Raw genomic sequence first — 26,146 nt, 5'->3', positions numbered from 1 at the left:
AACAGAAACAGAATCATAGATACAGAGAACAAATTAGTGGTTACCAGTGGGGAGAGGGCTGAAGGGAAGGGCATGATAGGGGAAGGGGATTAAGAGATATAGACTACTAGGTATAAAATAAATAAGACACAAGGATGTAATATACAGCACAGGGAATACAACCAATATTTTATAATAACTTTAAGTGGAGTACAGTCTACAAAAATATCGAATCACTATGTTGTACACCTGAAAGTAATACAACACTGTGAATCAACTATACTTGTTTTAAAAATTTTTTGTAAGTGTTATCAGGGAAAAAGTAATAAATACCCATATCTTGAAAAATTGATTAAAAACTTCATGAAAGAAACTACCATTTAATCCTAAATTCAGAAAACACAGTAATAATTTCCAGTGTTTATTAAATTTATTGAAAGATATGCATTTTCTGACACTGATCTGCTGAATCTCAGCTTCTTAGTATCTTTATCCAAAACACTAACCTCTAAAATTTTTTATCCTCTTACTTCATTATGCTTAGAAATTTCCCAACAAAATATTATTCATTTATATTACTGCCTATTTACTAATTTCCTTCAGATTTTTACAAAGCCCCAAATCAATGACTAAATGAAAACATGTTCCAATTTACTGAGTGGAAATAAAGCAGCAGACGTAGCAACCGAAAGCTTCAAGGAACAGAAAGCCGATTCTTTGGGGGAATAACACTTGGAATAACTTCAGCTGTGGAAAAGGGCTCCCATTCCCCCAAACTAGGAATATTTTATGAAAAAAATAAAAGCATTCAAATGCCAAAGGAAAAAAAAACCCTTAAAGGATGGAAAATGTTGAAAGAAGCCTGCCTGTGGGACCTACACTTTTAAGTATCATTCAAGTAGAGAGTTGGCCATATGCAAATCTTCAAGGATTTCATCAGTTAAGGATCATTCCTCTTCTCGGCAAGTTTATAAAAATGGCTATTTCTTTGTAAAAGAAATTGTTCTTTCTTTCTCTCCTTTCTAATCACAAAAGCATGTGTGAGCCTATGCCTGCCCCCTGATCACCCAGTTACACATAGTGATGGGTTCACTATGTCATATACACCTATATATATATGATGAAGTGTGTGCCAGGAGTACCTTTCCAACAATACCTGCCTTGATCCCCTGATAATGACCAACTTACTCTAAAAAAAATAAAAGATCATTAAATTCTCTGTTAAGCGGAATAATTTTTTCACCAGTTAAAAGAGATGTACTTACATATGCCTTGGAACTGTTCAAGAAGGAAAATACTAATGATTGCGTTTGGAAAAGTAATGAGATCAAATTCCATTCTTTCATTTTACAGATGAGAAAATTAAAGCCTGGGGCAGTAAAATGACATCATCAAGGTCACAAGGCTACTGTGATGTAGCAATCAGTATCACACTTTGAACCTATAGGACAGGTAGTGGTAAACAGCAGAAGAGGGCACTGAGATGGGAAATAAGCAGCTGCAAAGGGGTTATTCTATATCCAGAGATAAGTATGTCAGAAGGCTATAAAGCAAGAATACTGAAACTAAAGGATGCTTCTGCATATGCTACACACCACAAACTCATTTAAGTAAGATGCTAAACACTACCTAAAAATGTGCCACTGCAGCAAATATTTAGCCTTCTGATTCATGTGAATGCCTCTTCACAAGCCTACATGTAACTCCCCTGCTTCAGAAAATATTCAGTGTAGTAATGGCATACAGATATACAGATCAATGAAACAGAATGGAGGGTTGCAAAATAAACCCTTATATTTACAATCAAGTGATTTTCGACCAAGATGCCAAGGCAATTCAATAGGGAAAGGAGAGTATTTTTTCAACAAATAGCGCTGGGACAAGTGGATATCTACATATAAACAGAGGAACTTAGACCCTTACCTCACACTATACACAAAAATTAAATCGAAATGGATTAGAGATGTGAATGTAAGAGCTAAAATTATAACACCTTTAGAAGCAAACAGGAGAAGATCTTCAAGACCTTGCATTGAGCAAAGATTTCTTAGCTGTGACACCAAAAGCACAATCCAATCAGGAAAGAATTCATAACTTGCATTTCATCAAAATTCAAAACTTTTCTGCTTCAAAAGACACGGTTAAGAAAATGAAAAGACAAGGCACAGACTGGGGGGAAATGTTTGCAAGTCACATGTCTGATAAAAGACTTGTATCCAGAATATACAAAGAACTCGAGAATATACAACTCAACAATAAAAAGACAAACACCCAATTTAAAAGTGAGCAAATGATTTGAGTAGATATTTCACCAAAGAAGATATAGGAATCACTAATAAGCACATGAAAAGATACTCAATATCATTAGTCATCAAGGAAATGCAAATAAAAACCACAATGAAATACCACGTCATACTTACTAGGATAGCTATAACAAAAAAGATAATAAGTGTTGGTGAATATGTTAAGAAATAGTAAGCATTGCTGGTGGGAATGTAAAATGGTACATGAACTTTAGAAACTAGTTTGGCAGTTTCTTTAAAAGTTAAATTTAGGGACTTCCCTGGCGGTCCAGTGGTTAAGACTCTGCGCTTCCAATGCAGGGGGCATGGGTTCGATCCCTGGTCGGGGAACTAAGATCCCACATGCTACTCGGAGAGGTAAAAAAAAAAAAAAAGTTAAAAATAAATGTACCATACACCCAGCAATTCCACTCCTAGGTATCCTGCCAAAAGAAATGACAACATATGTTCACACAAAGATTTTCATGCATTTAAGTCCTGACATCATTACTCATAATAGGCAAAAAGGAAAATCAACTCAGATGTTGATTCCATACAATGGAATACTATTCAGCAATAAAAAGAAATGAAATACTGATACATGCTACAACATGGATGAACCTCAAAAACACTATACAAAGTAAAGGAAGCCAGACACAAAAAATCCCATATTGTATGATTCTATTTATTATGAAATGTCCAGAAAAGGCAAATCTACAGAAACAGAAAGTAGATTAGTAGTTGTCTGGGGCTGGGCATTGAGATTAACTCTAAGGCATGAAGGGATGTTACTGGGGTGCTGAAAATGTTCTAAAACTGGAATATGGTGACAGTAGCAAAATTTCATAAATTTACTAGAGATCATTGAGTTGTTCACTTAAAATGGATGAACTTTATGGTCTGCAAATTATACCTCAATAGTTGTTTTCTTTAAATTGAAGTTGATTTACAATGTTGTGTTAGTTCCCAGTGTACAGCAAAGTGATTCACTTTTTTTTATAGATATAGATATAGATTCTTTTTCAGATTCTTTCCCATTATAGGTTATTACAAGATATTGGATATAGTTCCCTGTGCTATGCAGTAGGATCTTGTTGTTTATTCAATATATTTTTTTAAAGCTACGCATGGAGAAAAAGTATAATTAATCATATGGGAATACAGGTGAAATAAGATGGGTGAAACATAGTGATAATTATTGAAGCTACGGGTTCAGTATTCTATTCCTTTTCTCTCTCTCACACATAAGGTTTTTGATAATAACTTAATTTTTTAATCATTAAAAGAACAGATATATTCCTAACATCTCCAAGTACTTATGAAGGCGAAACTTCCTTTCCTGTCTCCCTGAAGTACCTCAGGGAAATCTGTCCAACACTGTAAATCACGTAGAAGGAAACACAGGAAAATGATATTACTTTCTTGCATATAGAGGACAACAAATTTATTCTTTAATATATTATTTAACTTTAGATATTAATTAGTGTTATTACCCATAGAAAAATAGTAAGGCATGCCCCCCAAATTAAATTAATATAGATTGCTTTCTCTGATACCAAATCTGCTGCAACAAAGATCTGAACAAAGATTTCCCATCTTCAAAGGATTCTGATGGAGAACAAAACAATTACATTCTCTGGATCTCAGTCTCCTAGCCTGTAATATGTGAGAGTTGGCCAAGATGACAAGAGAGCTCAAGTTCTCTTTTAGCACTGACTTTCTATGATTCTAGAATTTATTTGCCAGTGTTTACCAATAACTCCTTGTTCCTGCACCATGGGATATGTGACAAGGGTTAGTTAGCTCTCACATGGAGACACAGACAGAGTTAAATGACAAAAACACATAAGATTTAACTTCAGTGAAAGACAAGTTTCATTTCTCGTATTACATTTACATAAATGTATTTCTCCTAATCATTTTACTATTAAACTCCTTACATCACCAGCTCTGTGTGTGTGCACACGTGCGCGGGGACACGCATGCACACGTGAGCATGTGCACGCACGCACAGGCGTTGTGTGTTGGAAGGAAGGAAGGTAGGCAGGAAGGAAGGCAGGCAGACAGGCAACCTGGAGAAAGATTCTATTGGAATTGTCTCTTTTCCATGATGGATTTTTAAAATATGACATATAGTCAAACCAACTTTTAGTCTTAAACATTTCAAAATGAATTTGTGATAACTACTTCACACCAAAGTTTCTTAATCACTCCACAACCTTTTGCGATCCGTATTAACCCTACCATGCCAAAGGACTGCTCTGACTTCCTACAAACTCCTTCTCCCCTAGTCTCCATTCTCCTTGGCCAGTCAGCAGACTTTAGACTTCCAGTCTCCACTTATTCCTGAAATACACTCCTCCCTGGGTATGCCAGGTCATGGTACTATGTCCCTTACTGAATTCATGTACTCTAATGGCTTCAGGTCCAGTTGTCAAGACAAAGGAATCTAGTATTTACACAGAAGGTTCTGAAGGGTTTTGAGGAGGGAGGTGACACAACATAGTTGTGCTCAAAACAATTAATCCTGTTGCTCTATGAAGTAAAGAACGAAGCAAGCAAACCAGACTGGAGATTACTTAAGTAGCCTCCCAGGCAAGCGGTAATAACAGGGAGATTAGCTCGGTGCTTTGTGACCACCTAGAGGGGTGGGATAGGGAGGGTGGGAGGGAGGGAGAGGCAAGAGGGAAGAGATATGGGGATATATGTATATGTATAACTGATTCACTTTGTTATAAAGCAGAAACTAACACACCATTGTAAAGCAATTACACTCCAATAAAGATGTTAAAAAAAAAAAAACTGAACCAAGGCAGATACCAAAGAAAGACGAACAGAATTTGACTCCAAAAATCATATCCACCCTTCAGAGATTAGCTTAACAGTGTGCACACCTCTCCCCAACACATCCACAGATCATCCTAGTTAGAAACCACCCAGACTCAGCACCCTTCTCACATGTAACTGCAATACCGATTGGCAGGATGTGGCCATATCCGTACTCCTCTTGGAATTCTCCACAGTACCAAGGATACAGTTAGGTGCTAAGTAAGTACTGGTTAAATGAATAAGACACTTTTCCTGGTCACCAGTACTGAAGTCTATTTCAGTTTTCATACAATTCTATAAACTCAAATGCATATAAGGAATTTAGTGATGTATTGACAATTAAATTATACTGTGGTACTCTTCAGCTCATTAGCATTATATGGGTCATAGGAAAATGTCCAACAATAGGAAAATGGTTAAATAAGCCATGGTCCAAGTTAATAAAGGTAAAAGAAATAAAATAAGAGTATCGCCATTTTGCAACTTCCAATGAAGTCATGGATCTAAGCAGTGGTTTGCTAGAAACAGCTCATACCAGCTTGTGAGAGCCGACTGTGCAGATCTGTCCAAACCCCACATTCAGCGACCCATCAGTAAGAGTGAAATTGGCCGTGGCAGGAATGTTTACACCATAAAAACTGATAATGGCCAGTTGTTAAATATTTACTAACACGCCACTAGATGCAGGCAATGGTGATCAATACCTGAAAAAACAATTATTTGAAAGGCTGTTGGGGATCTTTATCATAATGGATGAATCAGGCAAATACTACATGAACCCACCGATCAATCAAACATGACAAAAACAGAGGCATTAGACATTAAGAACGTCCTAATGTGATGCAGTACGAAGTACACAGTTATCACTTGGACGTCTTCTTGCCGAAAATAGAATCTGATTCTAATCAAGTTTAGATCTATCTACTCGTTTATAGGAAATACAGGAGATGGAAGAACAGAGAACAAGTCAAATACAGAACGTGGAAATGTCTACGGGGTGGATGATTTTCTTATGAAAGAATGAATAGCAAGGGAGGGGTTTAAAAAGGACCCTATCAATAAAAAGAGACTTAACAGATGGCAAAACAAGTACAATATGCATGTTGCCCTTGTTTGGATCCTGACTGGAACAAGCCACTATAAAAAAGACATACTTGAGGCAATTCAGGGAATCTGAACACTGGCTAGATATTAGATGATATTGAGGGATTACTGCTAATTTTGTTACATATGATAAAGGCTTAGTCATTTTTTTAAAAGGCCTTATCTGTTAGAGATAATATGAAGTATTTATGTATAAAACTATACACTATCTGGGATTTGCTTCAAAATAACCCGGGGATAGGGGTTCTCTACTTTTACACACATTTGATATTTTCCACAATACAGTTTTTAACAGAGTAGCCAGTGTATAGAACACATATAAAAAGAATGACAAAATTACCAGTACTGATATGGATATATCTCCAAGAAATAATATAGTATGAAAAAGCATGGGGGAAACATGCACAGCGTGACGCCAATTATTTTAAATACAAAAAACAAAAATGATGTCATAGGTACACATATACATTAATAAGTGCACTAGAAAATGTCAGAGAAATACATTCCCAGGGGAGGACACTGGGCTTGGTGGGGATGAGGTTAAGGGACACATCTGTAATGTATGAATTTTATACACGAGAAAGTATTTTTCTATTACTCAAACGAGTTTTACAAACATTTTAAAAATAAAGGTTATACTAATATTTCCCACCCCATCCTCCTGAGATTCCAGTCCTGTTCCTCCCCACACTCCCTAGTTAAAGCACTCAGCCAGCAGGGAGGGCTGTAAAACTGGACGGTGGATCTAAAAGAGAAAGCACCCTGCCCAACGGCAGGACCAGCTGTACCCTCACCTCAGTAGGCCTCTGTAAACCTCCAGCTTTTTGTCTTTTACAGATACAAAGCATACACTGTGCTACTATAGAAACTCTCACATAACTTACTGGAAAAGAAGAAACCTCTATAAATAGAGAAAGGAACAGGAAAAGGCAAAAAGAAGCCAAAGACAGACAGTACACTGCAACCACAGCTTCGAAAGGCTGAGACTGGCCTGAGTCTGGATGAACACACTGAACACTGGCACAGACAAACCTGAAGCACCTGGACTGTATTTTTACCTCCAAAAATGTTCACCGAGCCCAACAGCCCAGTCACATCTACTTCTCTATGTTTAAATGAACTTCCAGACTTCAAATCTCATGACAAAGTGACACTATACCTTTTATAAAAGCCAACACCTTTTATCTATCAACCACTGAGAAGCCCAAGGGGAAAACTTAATGAATTCTGAGTGTGTTACTTCTCACGATAGACCCCTGCACAAACAAGACCAGGCCTGAAAGCAAGGATTCAGGTCTAGAAAATTGGAAGGCATTCCCTGGCCCTTCAAAGGCAAATGACTGCAGTAGCAGCCAATTGCCCAGGTCTGGAGATGAATCCCAGTCCTCAGCTGGCTGGTGAAGCAGGGTGAGGCCTGCAACCAACAGGAATAATAGCATTCTGCCTTCTACCCTCTCTTAAGAACTCAATCTGCAGCAGAGGCAGCTGAACAGAGAGAGACGTGCCTAGTAAATATCTGGCCAAATAGACAAGTTGGGAGAGGCAAGTAGGGTAGAGAGAAGAGAAATACTTGCCCCTTCTTGAGGCAGCAGAGCATAGGCTCCAGCATTGGACTGCATGAGTTTAAGCGTTAGCTCCACCATCAACTAGCTCCATGACCTTGGCCAAATTAACTTCTGTACCTCAATTTCTGCATCTATAAAATAAGGATAAAACAGCATCTACCTCATTAGGATTGTTGTCAGGATAAGAGATAATGCATATAAAGTACTTTAAATGTGTCCTTTGTACAAAGTAAGCCTCGAATTCATATCAGCCATTATCACTATGATACCTAGTACTTGGTGTTAATGGAGTAGAGAGCCCAGAAACAACTCTTGCAAATAGGGAAACTTTGCTTAGGACAGAGTGGACATTGCATACTGATGGGTAAAGAATATACTATTCAATAAATGGGACTAGATCAATTGGTTTCACAAATGAGAGAAAAAGTAAAACTAGTTGCAAGCATTTAGTAATGATTCTTTCCATGTTTCCCAAACACTAAAAGGGATTTCCTCCCTGACTTGTGGAAAGATGCAGGATTAGATAAACAGTTAGAAGTCCAATAATGAGTGTGTTCCCTACCTCATTATCTAAGTTAAGGATAAGATGTGCCCAGACAACAAATAGACAGGTTCAACAAAGTTACAGCATATAAGATCAATATACAAAAAACAATTATATTTCTATACACTAGCAATGAAGATTGCAAAAATGTAATTAAGAAAACAATTTCCTGGGCTTCCCTGGTGGCGCAGTGGTTAAGAATCCGCCTGCCAATGCAGGAGACATGGGTTCGAGCCCTGGTCCGGGAAGATCCCACATGCCGCGGAGCAACTAAGCCCATGCACCACAACTACTGAGCCTGCACTCTAGAGCCCGCAAGCCACAACTACTGAGCCCACATGCCACAACTACTGAAGCCTGCGTGCCTAGAGCCCGTGCTCCACACCAAGAGAAGCCACAACAATGAGAAGCCCGCACACCGCAACAAAGAGTAGCCCCCACTTGCCACAACTAGAGAAAGCCCGCACGCAGCAACGAAGACCCAACGCAGCCAATAAATAAATTAATTTAAAAAAAAAGAAAACAATTCCCTTTAGAATAAAATCAAAATAAATAAAATATAGTCGTTCCTCAGTATCCCTGGGGATTGGGTCCAGGACCCCCTGTGGATACAAAAATCCAAGGATGCTCAAGTCCCTTAAATAAAATGATGTAATACTTGCATATAACCTATGCACATCCTCCCATATACTTTAAATCAGCTCTACATTACTTATACTACCTAATACAAACAGTTGCTGGTGCACAACAAAGTCAAACTTTGTTGTTTGGAACTTTCTGGAATTTTTGTCCCTAATACTTTCAATCCACAATTGGTTGAATCGGTGGATGCAGAAACCGAGGATACAGAGGGCTGACTGTAAGAATTTGAAGAAGTGCAAATTTGTATGCCGAAAATTACAAAACATTGTTGAATGAAACTAAATACTTAAACAAATGAAAATACATTCTTCCATTAAGACTGGAAGACATAATATTGTTAAAATCAAAAACACCATGCATACACCATAAATATATACGATTTTTATTTGTCAATTAACCTCAATTAAGTTGGGGAAAAAATATTAAGATAGCAATACTAATCAAACTGATCTACAGATTCAATACACTCCCTAACAAAATCCCAGCTGGCTTTTTTTTTTTTTAAATAAACAGAAATTGATGAGCTGATCCTAAATTTCATATGAAAATGCAAGGTACCCAGAATAACCAAAACAATCTTGAAAAAGAAGAATAAAGTGGGTAGTTATGCACTTTCCAATTTTAAAACTTATTACCATTCTGTAATAAGACAGTACGGTACTGGCATAAGGATAGACATATAGATCAATGGAATAGAAATGAGAGTCCAGAAATAAACCTTTATGTTGATGGTCAATTGATTTTCAACAAGGGTACCAGGAAAATTCAACAGGGAATCAATCATTTTCTCAACAAATGGTACTGGGACAACTGAGTAGTCACATGCAAAAAAATGAATCTGGACCCCTATCTCATACCATATACAAAAATCAACTCAAATGGATCACAGACCTAAATGTGAGAGCTAAAAATATAAAACTGTTAAAAGAAAAGGGGAGTAAATTTTTGTGACCTTGAGTTAGGCAATGGTATCTTCTTTTTTTGTTTAATTTATTTATTTTACTTATTATTTATTTTTGGTTGCATTGGGCCTTTGTTGCTATGCGTGGGCTTTCTCTAGTTGTGGCGGGCGGGGGCTACTCTTCGTTGTGGTGCGCAGGCTTCTCATGGCGGTGGCTTCTCTTGTGGTGGAGCACAGGCTCTAGGTGTGCGGGTTTCAGCAGCTGTGGCACACGGGTTCAGTAGTTGTGGCTCACGGGCTCTAGAGCACAGGCTCAGTAGTTGTGGCGCACGGGCCCAGCTGCTCTGCGGCATGTGGGATCCTCCTGGGTCAGGGCTCGAACCCGTGTCCCCTGCATTGGCAGGTGGGTTCTTAACCACTGCACCACCAGGGAAGCCTTAGGCAATGGTTTCTTAGATATGACACCAAAAGCACAAATGACAAAAGAAAAAATAGATAAAGTGGACGTCATCAAAATTAAGAACTTTTGCACTTCAAAGGTCACCATCAAAAAGCTTGAAAGAACAACCCACAAAATGAGAGAAAATATTTGTAAATCATATATCTGAAAAGGGACTTGTATCCAGAATATATAAGGAACCCTTACAACTCAACAAAAAAAGACAAATAACCCAATTTAAAAATGGGCAAAGATTCTGAATAGACATTTCTCCAAAGATGACATAAATGTAGCCAATAAGCACAGGAAAAGATGTTCAACATCATTAGTCATTAGAAAATGCAAATGAAAACCATGATAAGATATCACTTCAGACCTACTAGGATGGCTAAAATAAAAACCACAGACGATAACAAAGGTTTCAAGGATATGAAGAAATTGCAATCCTCATACATAGCTACTGAGATGGTAAACTGGTGCAGCTGCTTTGGAAAACAGTTCAGTAGTTCCTCAAAATGTTCAACAAAGAGTTAACATATAACCCAGAAATTCCACTCGCGTATATGCCCAAGAAAAAGGAAAACATATGCTTGTTTACACAAAAACTTGTACATGAATGCTCACAGCCGTATTATTCATAATAGTCAAAAGGTAGCAACAACTGAAATGTTCATCAACTGATAAATGGATGAATAAAATGTGCCATATCCATAAAATGTAATATTATTTATTCATCCATAAAAGGAATGAAGTGCTGGTTCATTCTACAACATGGATAAACCTTGCGAACACGATGCTAAGTGAAAAAAGCCCATCACAAAAGACTATATATATATATTTGTCCAGAACAGACAAATTTATAGACACAGAAAGTAGGTTAGTGATTGCCCATGGCTCTGGGGAGAGGAGCGTGGGGTGGAGAATGACTGCTAACAGGTATGGGGTGTCTTTTGGGGGTGGTGGTGAGAATGTTCTGAAATTGGACAATACTGGTGGCTGTACAACACTGTGAATACACTAAAAGCCACTGAATTGTACATTTTAAAAGGGTGAATTTTATAGAATGTGGATTATATCTCAATAAAGCTTTCATTTAAAAAAAAAAAACTGTCTAGACTGACAAACTGAACCCTTGGCTGGCTATGTACTATGGACCCCAAAGTCTGGGCATGGGGCAGGAATCCCATAATGCCACTAGATTTCAAAATCCTACTAGATTTTAAAAGGGAGCAAGTAGCTCTCACAGCAATGATACAATAAGGAAATCTATAAGGTCACAGCCGTCTGTGTGGCCAAATTCATCCTTTAGAAAACTTGAAAGGCAAGTTTGGTCTTGAGACCATCTCTTATTCCCAAGGTGTTTACCTTTTCTAAAGTTACAGAAAGAGGGCTTCCCTGGTGGCGCAGTAGTTAAGAATCGGCCTGTGAATACAGGGGACATGGGTTCGAGCCCTGGTCCGGGAAGATCCCACATGCCTCGGAGCAACTAAGCCCGTGCGCCACAACTACTGAGCCTGCGCTCTAGAGCCTGAGGCCACAACTACTGAAGCCCATGTGCCCAGAGCCCATGCTCCACAATGAGAGAAGCCACCGCAATGAGAAGCCCACAAACCGCAACAAAGAGGAGCCCCTGCTCGCCGCAAGTAGAGAAAGCCTGCGCACAGCAACGAAGACCCAAAGCAGCCCAAAAAATAAACAAATAAATAAAATAAAGTTGCAGAAAGAAATATTCACCTGTAGAAAACCCAGGACAGACTGCTCTCAGCTCATCACTCAATAAACACACCCCCACCACCACCAAATTAAGACAGAGCCCTTATCACAACCCTTTGCCCATCCGTACATCTCACAATGCAGGCTATGGGAAGTCCTCCAAAACTATTCCTCAGTGTTGGAGGGCCACTGAGGAGGAATCCGAAGAACATATCAGAGCCTTAAAGAACGCTCTGGAATGCTCTGTCATTTCAGCTCCATTCTAGGAGGTGGCAGCAGATTGGTTGTAAAAATACCCTGGATTCAGATTGGTAGGCAGGTTTGAGACAGATAAACTCATCCGGGAAGGCCATCTCTGGTACTCTCAGGTGCCATCTGGTCACTGCAGCTATAGAGTGAAAACTAAATTTTTTGTAGTCGGTAATATCTGTACGTGAGGCAAAACTGAAGAGATACAAATCGATATTCGATGAAAAGTAAGTTTCTCTCTTACTCCTGGGCCCCGGTCATCCTATTCTCTTCCCCACAGGCAACCACTGCTACCACTTTTTTAAGTATCCTTCCGGAAACTGTCTATACAATGAAGAACATACATATTCTGCACCAATGCCTTTCTCACTCGTCTCAGATAGCTCTCCACGTAGTACACGTACCTTATTCTTTTTAACAGCTTCATAAGATTCCATGATATGGATGTACCATAATTTCTTAACCATGGAGTGAACTTTTATTATCAGTGTGTCTAAAGCAGACAGAGGACATTAGCTACCCATGGGCAGATACTACCCATGGATGTGTTTTGTTTGGCCATCGTAATGGCTTTAACATGTGGCTCTCAGTGTCCTCGGCCATACGGGATGTGGTGGAAAGAGCTGTCCACCAAAATGCACTCTCCTTTCTTAAAGTAAGCGGGGTGGCACTGGGAAGTGGCGGCCCTGCCAGGGACTTCCTTTCCCACTGCCTGGCAGCTAGCTCTATCCAAGGGACTAAGATGCCCCTGTTAGATGTGTGCGGACATGATGAAGATTCTTGGTCTGAATCTCTAAAGGGATGGCTATGTCTCCCCGCCGTAATCTCTGCCCCTTCTGCCAGGCGGAGGCTCAGTGGCTGGACAGGGCTGTGTGCAGCACTGAGGCAGCTGGCCGTCACTATGGAAACCTCGGGCTGCAAACCCATGGCTTTGGAGGAGGCAGGGCAGTGTCAAGAGTGGGAGGAGGGGAGTTCCCACCCCACACAGTGAAACAGAAGGAACCCTTTTACGAAGGGGGAGAAAAGCCTTATGAAAACAACTGTTTCAGTGAGGAAAAAGAGGTTAGGATCTAAAAAGTATCGTCTTCACTGTCTGATTTTTCTTACAGGAATTTCAGTAATAAAACATGTTACGTGGCTGTAAGTATAGAGCTATAAAATCTAAACCTCACTGAGCAAGGCCCAGCTTTGACTGCCTAGATTTTGTATGCTTGCATCATCACTGCCTTAGACCTTCTTGCACATTTTTTTCCCTCCAACAGAGCAGCCACATGGGACTGTGAAAGGATGGCTCCACGGCCTGAATCAGCTATGACAAAGGTGAGCTCCCTTTTCCGCACAGCGATCCTATTATGTCAACTTCTCCCTATGAAAACACACGCTTTAGATGTAATGCCAGCACCTACCTATCTCGAGCCCTGGGATAGTCTAGACTCCTGCAAATCACATGTTCACACCCTCTTTGCAGATATCAAGGTTAAAGCCAACTGTCCCACACTGCCAGAGTTGGCCTGGTTCATTTTTATAGATTTACAATCTAAAACAATCCTTCATTATTCTTCTCCATATTATGTTACCTATCATAAATTTGAAGGCATTAATGCCACCCACTTCTGAGCTATTCCTTCCTTCCCAAGAGTCCTTTGAATGCTATCTGAATCCTACACCGAGTCTGCGGGCTCTTCTCCACTTGGTCTCTTCAGGCTCTTATCCTATTTGCTTCTCTCTCTGTATAAACATCATCACCACTATATAACAACCATCTCACCTTTTCCTCCATTTCCCTCTTTCATTCTTGCTTCTTTGCATCTTCTCTCCATCCTACTTCTTCTCCACATTATCGCTCCACTTTAGGCTACTCTGACTCAGCAACTTAGCCTCATTCACTCTGTTTTTCACAATCCTATGATTCTCATTTTTAAAAACATTAGCTTCACTTTATCCTTCCTTTTCAGCTCAAGTTCATATCTTATTTCATCGCACATTATCTTTCCCTGTTTTCTTTACCTTTCCTCGTTCTTCTATTGTTATAAACAGGATGGCCTAGGTAGAGTCTGTCGTAAGTGATAAAGTTGGCCAAAAGATGGGGTACTGGGGGCTGGAAGAACATGGTCCGCATGAAGGAGCAGGCTAGCTTAGCTTCCCCAAGGCCACCTTCACATTCCCAAGTGCTTCAGATAAGACAGGTCCAGACCCTCACAGGAAAAACGAAGAGACAAGTGGTTTCTGTGGTTAGGCAAAGAGCAGGAGCCCCGGAAGCTAAGTGTGCCTCCACACGGGCAATTCACAAAAGAAGAAATATTAACATCCAGTAACGACAGAGGAAAAGATGTTCAGGCTCACTGGGAATCAAGGAAATGCAAACATTTGTCTATCAGATAGGTAACGACTAAAAAGATGAACATTACCCAGTGCTGGTGAGGGTGTGAGGAAACACTCTCAGGCGACGTTACCAGTGAGATAAGGTCATAAGGCACAAGTTTCTGACAGCACAGTTTGGCAACCTGTATCTACACTTCAAAGGTATATGGCCTCTGACTCAGCATCTCCGACTTCAGCCCAAGAAAATAAGTAGACAAGGAAACAAAGATATAGATACGAAGTCATTAATAACCTCTACCTTGTTTATGACATGAGGGCAGAGAGAGGTTAGTGGCGGAGCCTGGGAAAGAGAGGTCCCTGCCTCTGTGGGGGCAGGCGGAGAGGAGAGAAGCAGAGAGGGAAAGGGAGGAGAGGGGAGCAGCATGTGAGCACGAGACAAGACCATGAGGAAGAGACAGGAGAAGGAGATGGGGGGAGACGGGGAGAGAGAAAGCCCCACAGGGCGCAATCAACCACATCACACAGGCACGAAGAAACGACACAGCTCCATATTATGAAAGACGGTGAATCAGGAACCTCAGGATATAGGACAGCAAGCACAGTGTGACCCAGCTTAGCTAGAGTGACACATAAAGACAAGTGTGGCAGAGGGGTCACTACGTGGGCACCACGGTTCTCACTGAGGGCGCTATGGTGACTGGTTTAGACTCTACCTCGTGCTTTCCTAGCTTGTCAGAATTTTAATAAGTAATTTCTAGCAATATGCAATACACTAAAAGTCTACATAGTTTAGACAGACCCTTGGACTTGCCTGTGAGAATTAAGCCACAGGCAAACAAATTAAGTAGATAAAATGGTACCACCTGCTTTTCATAATGCAGACATGCTCTGTTTCTCATGTGATCAATTTAAACTGCTCATTAAAATTTCATTTGTGTAAACCTGTACTGGAAAGACAATGGAATTAAGCTATGAATACAGATGTCACCCACCTAGCTATTCTTTGGCATTTATCAAATGAAAATACTTTTCCCTTGAAGTCCTATCAACATCGGAGACGTAAAGAGAAGCCGTCTGAATTCAGGCTCTCCTGAAAGCAGCCCCTACCGCTGGGACTTGGGAGCAGGCATTTGATTTGGGTGTGAGGCAAGCACGACAGGGCAGGAGGGCAGCGGGCCCAGACAAGGTGTGTTAATGAAGGAGCTACTGCCACAGGTGACCACGGCTCGGTCCCTCTGCGAGCCGTCCCGGGGACTGCGAGGAACGAGTCACAGAACTGTCCCACCGGGGGTCAGGGAGTCAGGGGCTTTCCTCAGACCCCCTCTCCCCGTCGGTCTTCCGTGGGAGTGAGTGCCTAGGGGCCAAACATGGCGCTACTTGAATGACATCTATTACCTCATCAACACCCTGTAATTCTCTGGAGGGTTGGTCCTGTTTTCAAGATTAGGAATCTGAGATGCAGAAAAGATTAAGCCACTTGCTGAAAATCAGATAGTTAATAAGCAGCTGAGCTAAACTCCAAATTCAGTCTTCTCTCTCCCACTCTAGGGTGCCACGTGGTAAAGGCCACGGCCCGTCCATTCTCCAGCATAGCTGGCGCTCCTCGTGGGGAGAGAGACACAGCCTGAGAAAGGGGGGCATGCTTCCAGCCTCTCTCCTTGCAAGGAAAACGTATGGAGATGGTTGCCCAGATTGTTTTAATCTTCTTGTGTCCACAGAAAAATCTTCTAGGTCATCATCCACCAGCCACGTGAAATTTTTATAGCATCATCATCCATGGCTACTCCCACCCCAAATACCAGTTACTATGGAATTACGCCAGAATTTGGATCAAAGTATGGGGGGAAATTCAAGACAAATTTTTATCTGATGAACTCATGGCAGAGAATCAAATTTCATAGACAGTTCCAGATTCTGGTATATTAAAAAACAATCTATAACTTTACTATGAGGAGAGTACTTTATTAGAACAAATAAAACATGCTGAGCTCTGCCGGGACACAGGGGTCATGCTCATGTGTGAGCCAAGGAGATTCTTTCCTTGCTTTAGTAAAAAAGATAATCATCTGCAAATCACTAGCATCTGAGGTTGGCTTGATTTAAAATGCACAGAGATACAGAAAAAGTTCCAGGAAATCATTGTATTTAGAGCTTGCCTGCATTAGTCAGTGGAAAGGCCCTTGCGGCTCCCAAAATAACACTTGGGACAGCAGCTGTACGCTAGCACCTTCACTCATGTGAAGGCATGGCTCGCATCTGCGGTTCTGCAGGCTCCCGGGAGGACAGCTCCTCTTCACGGGGAGCCAGGGGAGCAGACAGGCCGCCCCACACTTCCCGCCTCCAGCCCAGCTGTACAGCAGCTGCCCTGAGCAAGTCCCATCCCCAGAAGCCCCAGAGCAGCCCAACTGAAGGAGCCCTTGACCCAAACGCCCACACTAAACACCTAACCATCAGTCAGATTTAGAAAGCAGAGCCCCCTTCAGCATTAAGCCTGGAGGACACAGGATCTTCACCAGAAGGATAAAATGCAGAAAATTCTGGCCAGGCATTGACCACCGAGACCTTTCACAGAAGACGGCATAAGCGTCTGAGGAAATCACAGATGGCAATCCTGGACACAAATTACCACGATGCAGAGAACAAGACCCTGGCCACGCACTCAGTGGACTGTCTGGGGAGGAAGCATTTTCATCCTCTGGGTACAGAATTTCACAATTCCTGGTCCACAGCAAGTGTGGGCAAGGCTCCAGACACACGTGATATCTATGTGCCAGCCACGTGAAGGCCGTCCGGGCCAGGTCTGCTCGTTCTCTGGACCCACAGAGGTCTCTGCAGTGACACCCATCCAATGACTCCAACAGGAAAGGGAAGGGCTGGGCGCAGAGGGGCACTTCACCTGGCACACTGGGCTGGAAGACTTTATTCAGATCCAAGGAGGAGGCTCTGGAATGGGTTTTCTGTGGCCGCGGTGGCGGGGTGGGAGGGTCCTCGCCCCTCTTCATGGCCTCTTCTATGGAGGTGCTAGAGTAGGATCTGCAGCAAAATAAGGGAAGGTCAGAAGGCACACAGCAAAGCTTTACTCTCTGAAATTGGGCCGAAACAGAAAATACCCACAAAAGGCAAAGCGACTGCCAAGGCTTGCTGAGTTCCCGGAGCGGCCAGGCCCGCTGCTGCCCCCTGGATGCCACACCAGCTGCAACAAGCGCCCGACCCCCAACCCTGAGTCACAACCTTTTTTAACCTCTTTGCTCTTATTATACCTTAGACCTAAACTTACCCCAGAGGGAACACTTTCTGTAAATTCAAATCCATTTCGATTGGAATTGTTAATAAGAATAACACGTAAACCCTTCCACTTAGGTACTTCCATACTTCAGTAGAAGGGCTTCATGGTATTAACTGACCGCAGAACTCTTCTGTTTACATGCAAACGTGATAACAGGCACAAATGGAACTGGGACAGATAAGCTGAGAGCAAGAATCAAATGTTCAACGGAATATGCCACAAATGAAATTCAGGAGAGGAAAACACACATCAGTCAGGTTGAGGGGCCTTGGTTGTCTCACCATGAGAAATACAGGTTTGGGGAAATTTTCAAAGCAAAGGCCTCCTCTTAACCTTCTCTCTCAATCTGTAAGAAAGCAGGAGCTAACTAGGCAGTTTCAGAGATTATAACTCCAATTCACGGCATTTAATGAAAAAGGAACTAAGTAAGTTGCTAAAGGTCACATAGCTAGAAGGTTACATAGGTTTCATTCAAATTCCAGTCTCAGTTTCTAAATTATATCTTTAAAATGTTCTGAGACTGCCTGCCTATGAGCCAGGGAAGAAAACTTGGGGCACAGCTAGACTATATAGTAGAGCCCTACTTATTTTCTAAATTAATTCAACTCAGTAGCTGTTCTATTCAGCTTTTGAGCTAACTTCCTGTCAAAGAAGAAAATGACCTTTGAGTCAGAGATGTGTCCTACAGATAAATTAACCTCAGAAAAGTGTCTTGGTATTTAGCTATTACAGTGGCACTCAGGAAATTAGAATCTATCCATTACTATTAAGCAACTTCAGTTCTTGGTAAAGCTGGTTTTGACATAGCAAGTTCTTATTTTCCTGAATAACTTCCTCAAGGTTTCTTTGTGGTAGTCCAGAGTTTTTTTGTCATGCAAGGTTGCAATCTTTAATAAAGCCACCACAATGGCATGTGAAATGCTCTGGGGTGGTCCCTGTAACACAACTGGCAAGACAGGCAAGGCAAAGGCAGGCAGGAACTAGCAGGAAGGGTGCTCTGATCCTTTCAACCAGAATAAAAAGGAACCCATAGAAAAGGACAACAAAGTTTTCAAATGGGAACTCTTGATTTAAAAAGGAAATTAGAGACCCTGGCTAGAAAGAACTTTCTATGCCAGATACAGCTCTAGTGACATTTTTCACTCAAGAAAGAGAAAATAATGTGTACGTGTATAAATCATGTGTGTGTGTGTGTGTGTATATATACACACATACATATACTTGAGCACACAATCTCATACTACATCTTATTCCATTTTACTTCCATATATAACCTGTGTATTTGTATTTTTATATGGAAAGTTAAATGAATATCCAATAAGTGATACAGTAAAACTATGACTGCAACCAATTAAAACATAAATGTGCAGGGAATCAACAAAATGATGAATGTAGCAGTGTTAGAAGGGTGATTTCCCTTTCCCTTACATTTCTACACGGCTTTATTATTCTAAAAAGGAGGATTAAAGTAATTTAATTCTCACAGTCTCAGTGAGGACCCAGTTGGGTGCAGCGAAAATAAAAACATCCAAATTAGACCAAGAGACCAATCCCTAAAAGAATAATATATAAAATTTAGCAGAGATATTAATAATAGAATATGTGACTGAGATTTTGTCATTTCACTCGCTTTGAGAGGAAGCCAGCAGAAGTAAAAACTGTGAGGTTCAATTTCTGCCATTCAGAGAAGGGTTTGCCTACTATGAAGGCAGATAAATGTTACTATTCCTACATCCTAAAGCCATCACGGACTAACTTGTAAAAGATCCATTCATCCTTCAAAAACAGGATGAGTAAATGTGGTGGCCATAGAGAGAAACAGGAACTATAACTTCTTTTCCTACCAAAATGAATTAGTGTACCTATTATTTTAAAAAATATGAACACAGATATCTGTACCTTCTACAAACAAGGAAACAAAACTCTAACTTGGAAAATCCAGACATAAAAGATAAACTGAGGGGTAACTCTCTGACTTACAAGGAGACGAGAGTTCCTTAAATTGGCAATATTGCAAGCATACAAAATATGATCAGATTTAAATTCACTTTCTCAGGAATACATCTAGCAGCCAAAGGAGGAAAAAAGTCACTAAGAGCCAAAGCAAAACTTGGCAAACACACATGTAGCATCCTGTCTCCCACTGCAGTCTACTGGTAAAGAGCGGTCTCAACACCATTTCCCCTCTTTGAGATTCTAGTATTTCTATGAGAGTCTGTATTTCTCTTCGTTCCTCCCTTCTGATGTCTGATGTCAACCACAGCACTGCCTTACTGGCTCTCCCTCTTCTACTAACCTCTACTGACTTAAAAACTGTGAAGCTGAGAAGAGGCTCTAAGAGGACGAAACAGTCCACAAACACTGCTTACCTGAAGTTTCGAGCCACACTGAAATCGCCGAAGCATTTTAGTTCCCTACTCTAGATTTCATCCCCCAGACTTCCTATTTCTTGGTGTTCACCTTGTCATGATAGGACATCTCAGTGTTAGTTACCTTTTAACCATATTTCCCTCTTTCCAAAGCTACTTTCCCCCTATTCGTTATCATCCTGCAGCAACCGGGTCACATCACATCGCCCCTTCTTTGTGTCAGGTGGCCAGAGAGCAGCAGCCCCTCTCCCAGCACCAACAAACACAGAAACTAAGCGCCTCCCCAGCAGCACTGCGGGCTCCAGTCAGGCCCCTCATGACGAGTGAACTCACCCTCATCCTGAGCTTCAAATTGAAGGGAAAAGATTTTGGGTTGGGAGGTTTGTTTCTAGTCAGGGACATGGCACAAAGGGCATTCAAGCAGAAGTTAAACAAACACTACCTGGATCTTGGTCTTGCTTTGAGACTGTTGGAATCCTTAGGAGTGGCTGAAACAAAGATTAGTTGTTGTTTGCTTGGGTTTCATGTCTGCAGTTAAACAGGTTTTAAGCAGCACCTGGGCTAGTACAGAACACATCAACAGGTAAACATGAGGTACAGGTATCCGTGTGGAAAACTTGACCGCTTCCACATTTTCGTGATTCCATAATTTTATTTCTAAAGCTAAAGGCACAATTAAGAAGAAAGAAAAACCAACATATTTTTCCTTTCATCAGAGCATTAGCCACGAAGCCATTCTCAAATCGAAGTTGATTAATGAACAAATTCCAGCCTAAAAGACAACTCTCTCAAGAGGTTATCTATTTATACAATGATGGGTTCAGACTTGAGGGTTTCTTGGTCTATCATGATAGCCTAGTAATAATAGATTTTGAACCAATCTCCCCTGAAGGTTAGGAAGAAATCTATTGGGCTACATATTTTAAGATTTTCTTAAAATACACCACCAGGACCGCATGACCACAAGAAATCAAAGTCCCACAGTTAAGTCGAAATGATCTATGCAGCTTTTCCTATAAGAAAATATTCTTGTGTCCCAAATCGTACAGAGAGTATTATGGAGTGAAATCATTAAAATATTTGTCAACCATATAACTTTTCCTTCTCCAATTTAAATCATGAACTAGCTTGCTCACTACCAACACACACAGAGCCGACTTTCCCATCATAAGTTGTTGGGAGTAATGAGAAATACTTACAAAAACATTAATCCTCTTTTTACGTTTTCAATCCTCTGCGGAAGACAACTTTAGAAACCACTAGCTGTGCTAAGGTTTTGCAAACATTGCAAATTTTTCATCATAAAATGTCATAAAAATTCAAAGAAAAAGTGCTACTAACTAGGAGCAAGGAGAATATAGTTTGTATACTGTTTGCACAAATTTTTCCGGAAAGAAAATGTCCCACTGCGTGATGCCATCCTCTTTTACATTACTCCAAAGATAAAACCCCTCCTTGGTATGAAGCATGCTGGATTTCTGACGATCATTAAACTCCTTGGGTTAGATAAGCGGGGCAGAACGCGGAGCGGAGATGCGAACAAGGCCCAAAGCAAACTAGCAACACACGTCCCCTTAGCTTCAGTCAGCTATAGAAGACGTGCTTTTCTCCCAACTGAAGCGCTCTGACTTCTTGGAGTGAGGACACAGGCACCTTTTAACTGCAAACCACTGAAAGGCTGCCGGAGCCCCGAGAAGCACGGGAGGCCCAAGCAGTGTGAGCCTGCCTCGCCCGGTCTTGTGCGCCCGCACGAAGATGGACAACCACCTCCCCTCCTCCAGCCCCCCGGCGGCAAAAGATGGCGGCCCAAGAGAGCCTCTCCTCCAGCCCAGCAGGCTACCTGGGGGCTGGGCGGACGGTGCGAGGGCCACTCACCACGGGGCTGAGAGCCACCCTCCAAGCGGGCCGCCCACGGCTGGCTCTGGCCCGCTTCTCTCAGGCCCCACTGCTTCCCAGAAATATGTGGGCAGAAGTCTCAGCCATTTTAAAAGACTGTTCCCCAAACCAGACCGCGGTGACCATTACTTCCTTTGTCCACTGCCACTATCTCTGTCTTTGTGCCGGGGGGAGGGATGGGTGTGGAAGGAGGGGGGAGCCCTGCTGGTGAGAGATAGACAGGCAGGCAGATGGGGTGATGGGTGTGGCTGAGCCGTGGAGCCCAGGCCAGGAGTCCTGAGGTCCAGGGGCTACTCCTGGCCACGACCCTCTGTGGCTGTGACCTCCGTGAACCTCAGTCTCCTCAGCTACAGAATGAAGATAGTAAAAATGAGGCCCCCTTCTCACTCAGAGAGATAAGGAAGTGAAGGCGCTTTAAAAACTAAATGTATTCTAGAATTGCAACATATTACTGTTGTAGGGTGTTCCTAATTTTTCAAGCTTAGAAATCTGGTTATGAAATTTAGTTCCTTCTAGGACAGCACAGGAGGTGCAGGTGGCCGCAGGGAATGGAAGGAGAGACCAAGGGGTGGCAGCCGGCAACTGGGCAGCTGTGAGAATCACCAACAGCAGGCTGAAGACTACAGTGTGAGGGCGAGCAGGCCCAACGCCCTCGGCAGGACCTGGAGACACACAGAAAAAGATGGCCATGGTGCAGTATGGCCTTTTGAATTAGGCTAGAATGTGCCGTTAGCTAAGAAATCCATCAGATTCCACTAATATGTACATGTTCAGCACTTAAAAGGGTAAGGGTCTATGAGAAAAATATGTAACAAGGAATATCGCGCTCCCTGATGACACAGTCCCATCCCATCTGTAAGCCATCACATTTTCTTCACCACCATTACTATTATCATGGCTATCACCACCCACTGCGGAAGGAAGAGCAAAAGCGGGAAATGAGATCCCAGGCAGGGCTGGTAAGCTTCCACAGGTTCAAGATCAGAAAAAGCTGGAGAACACGATTTTAGTTAAGTCTTCCATCAGCCTCCAAGCCCCTGAAAGTCAGACTCAGCATTTGGAGCATGTGAATATCCACAAAAATGGCAAGGGCAGGTTGGGTCAGAATCCAGGCAGAAGCCCACGGGCGGATCACAGCTTCTCACTGAGCTGGGCAGAGGGAAGAAGAATGAGAACTTCCTAGAACACTCCAGGCATGTCATCTTTCCAGGAAACAGAAACAGGATAGGAGGGCAAGCCTAAAGTTTAATTCTCCAGAAGGCGGCAACTCAACTGAGGTGAACTGCCCACATGGCATGGACAGCCTTCCAGAATTAGAAACTACCACCTTGAAACTCTCGTGTCTCCCGCTAGGAATCCAAGCATTCCCCGGAAAAGAGGGTATTAAATACGTTTTCAGATGAGGGATTCCCTCATATCCACTCCAGAAAGGGCAGCAAAGGGAAGAACAAATCAGAAACCACATAGCATGCTCCCAGGCAGAATGTGAAACAAATTCAGATATACTTCACATACTGTGGCACGCACACCCTGATAGGTTCTGTCTGGTGACGCCATGCCCTACTCAATGAAGGAATGTTGAAAATGACATATAAAGTTCATGCCCCAGAGAACACGTAATGCTCATGGAAAAAAATAGGAAGAGCTATTAGCCTAAAAAGCTGTTGGAGAAGCACAATTTAACTCTCCAAATTTAAATAATTTTTACTGATACCATAACATGAAGTTTACAAAAACTAGAATGTATCCACTTCATTTCCAGAAATTAGAGTTGTAAAGTACCTACCTCAGGCATCTGTCCTACGCAAATAGAGCATTTCTGCCTATGATGAAGGAACCTGAATCAGTTCCAAAAGCCAAAACTAGGTTTGAGAATTCCTACCACTTTTGGAGTCATAGTTGATCTACGATCTTAATTTTCTATTTCTTAACGTCGCTTTCTAGAGGTAGTGATTCCCAAAATAGGCTGAACATTAGAACCCCTGGGGGAGAGGGGCTGCCTAAAAATACAGATTCTTAGGCCTCATCACTGCAATCAATCATATATTCTCGTTCATATTCATTCTCCCTCCCTCCGTCCCTCTCTCCCCCTCTACCCCTCTCTCTTTTAAACCTTAAATGAACTTAGTGTTTGGGAAATACCGTACTGTAGCATAAGCCTCGATGTATATTGATTCCTTTGTTCCAACTTTAAAAAAATAAAGCCTGGATGATAGCTAGTTAACCAAAACAAACATGATTTACTTATTAAATATTAAGAGAGAGAACAATAAAAGAGAAAGCAGCAACGTCTTTCATGTGCTCATAATCAGAGCTCCAAATAGTAATGCCATCCCTAGCCAGTTTGTTCTCAGCTAGGTTCATCTTGGTTCAGTGATGGCTCTGTCAAGAAAGCTGAGGCCACAGGCCCGACCATCTCCATGGTTCCCAGACACAGTTCTGACTCTCCAAGAACCTGGGCAAACACGACTTTTATTTCTCTCCTTGGAATCCACTCCATGTGTAAGCACATTTACCTGCCTTCCTGGTGGTGAAGCATAATGAAAGCGTTTGAGATTTATGCTTTGGAAATGGAAAGTTTCACCTGTGAGCCTCCCGTTAATCCACCCCATCAGCTTACTCTACACAGAAATCACAATGGCTTGTTGAAATCTTCCCAAATCCAAGTCTTCTCAATTTTATACTTAGTGACAATGAGACCCTCGATTCAAACTGAGAGATCCTTTCAGTGAAACCTGTATTCAGAACTTAAAAAGAAATCACCCTCTTCTCATACCTGAGAAGAGGAGAGGAGTAAAAAAGAAACCAAAAGGTTTCCTTAGAATAAAACACAAGACAAATATTTGGAGAGAAATATATATATATATATACACACACACACACTATCACAGATGTACCAGTTTTCTCACTGAAACTACAGGGTTGTTTTGGTTTGTTTGTTTAAGAAATAATTACATTAAAAATATATTAAATTGGTTTTCTCCTACCTGAATCCTCGGACATATCTTTTGGTAAGGCTTCATCCGTAGCACTCTTCAAAGCTAGCAGTGTTTCGTTTTGTTTTTAAAGAACAAGAGAGAGAAAAGAAAAGAAAAAAAAATTTTATGTCTCAGGCACATTACATTAAAACAAAGAATCCCTAGTCATCACTTAATGAAAACGGTGTTACAAACATCTATAAGTCGCTATAGCACTTACTAAAACAATAAAAGTCTCCTAAACTATGGTAACAGGTTCTCCTCCTACAGAGAACAGAGGTATTTTCAATGTTCCAGAGAGAGTGGCTGGGAGGAGTATTACCAGGAAGTAACAAATTTCCCCGTTTCTTTCCTGACATCCAGAGCAAAGACATAAGGATCCCTCTGAGAGTGAGAGCCAGGATTCAGGATTTTTAGAGCTCGCCAGGTTATTCCAATGGGTAGTCAAGGCTAAGACCCACTAGTAAAGACAGTAATCAGAGTACTTGCTGCCACAGACAACATCTAGGTCTGCCTGCCTCTCCTGAGCAAATACTGAAACAGAGAGCATGCAATTACTGTTTCCTAATGGGAAACATATTTTTCATGTTTAACTCCCATAGAAAGCTACATCCATGGCAGGTCATGATAACAAAACCTGAAATAGCTTCACTGATTTTTAGTCCCTTCAGATAAGCCTTTCATTCATGGGCAGTGAATCAATATCAGATAATAGAAGGAATACTGGCTTGAGAATTCGAAAATCTTGGTTCGTATCCCTGCTCTTTTTCTTACTGAGCAAATAATTCATACTGCCTGAACTTAAGTTTACTCATCTCTATATCTTAGGTTATAAAACATACCAGCCTCCACTGCATTTTGTGAGGACTGAATAATACAGTGCATGAGGAAGGACCTGATAGATTATAAAGCATTATACAGAAGTACGGCAGGAGGTGGGGTGTTCCTCCTGCTCTTCTAGATAAGTCCCAGGCCAACTCAGCCCTGTGCTTGATGCTAGCTGTAACACAGAACACCGTGCTGCACTGCTCTCACCAGTCCAGCAAGA

The 26,146-nt window shown here is 41.6% G+C and overlaps 1 protein-coding gene across 3 annotated transcripts in view; it reads right to left on the bottom strand.

The window, feature by feature from the left end:
- REPS2 (RALBP1 associated Eps domain containing 2) overlaps window positions 1-26,146 on the bottom strand; it is a 228,487-nt gene that overhangs the window by 77,915 nt on the left and 124,426 nt on the right. For all 3 annotated transcript variants that reach the window (XM_036840950.1, XM_036840952.1, XM_036840951.1), the window contains exons 11-13: window positions 25,108-25,161; window positions 20,667-20,712; window positions 17,466-17,602 (exon numbers count right to left, since the gene is read on the bottom strand). In XM_036840950.1, coding sequence (XP_036696845.1) covers window positions 17,466-17,602; window positions 20,667-20,712; window positions 25,108-25,161 — 237 coding nt within the window. The remainder of the gene's footprint in view (window positions 1-17,465; window positions 17,603-20,666; window positions 20,713-25,107; window positions 25,162-26,146) is intronic.

Source organism: Balaenoptera musculus, chromosome X (assembly GCF_009873245.2).
Source record: "Balaenoptera musculus isolate JJ_BM4_2016_0621 chromosome X, mBalMus1.pri.v3, whole genome shotgun sequence".
Lineage (NCBI taxonomy): Eukaryota > Metazoa > Chordata > Mammalia > Artiodactyla > Balaenopteridae > Balaenoptera > Balaenoptera musculus.
The sequence above is the reverse complement of the archived record's forward strand: the minus strand, read 5'-3'. Positions and strand labels throughout refer to the sequence as shown.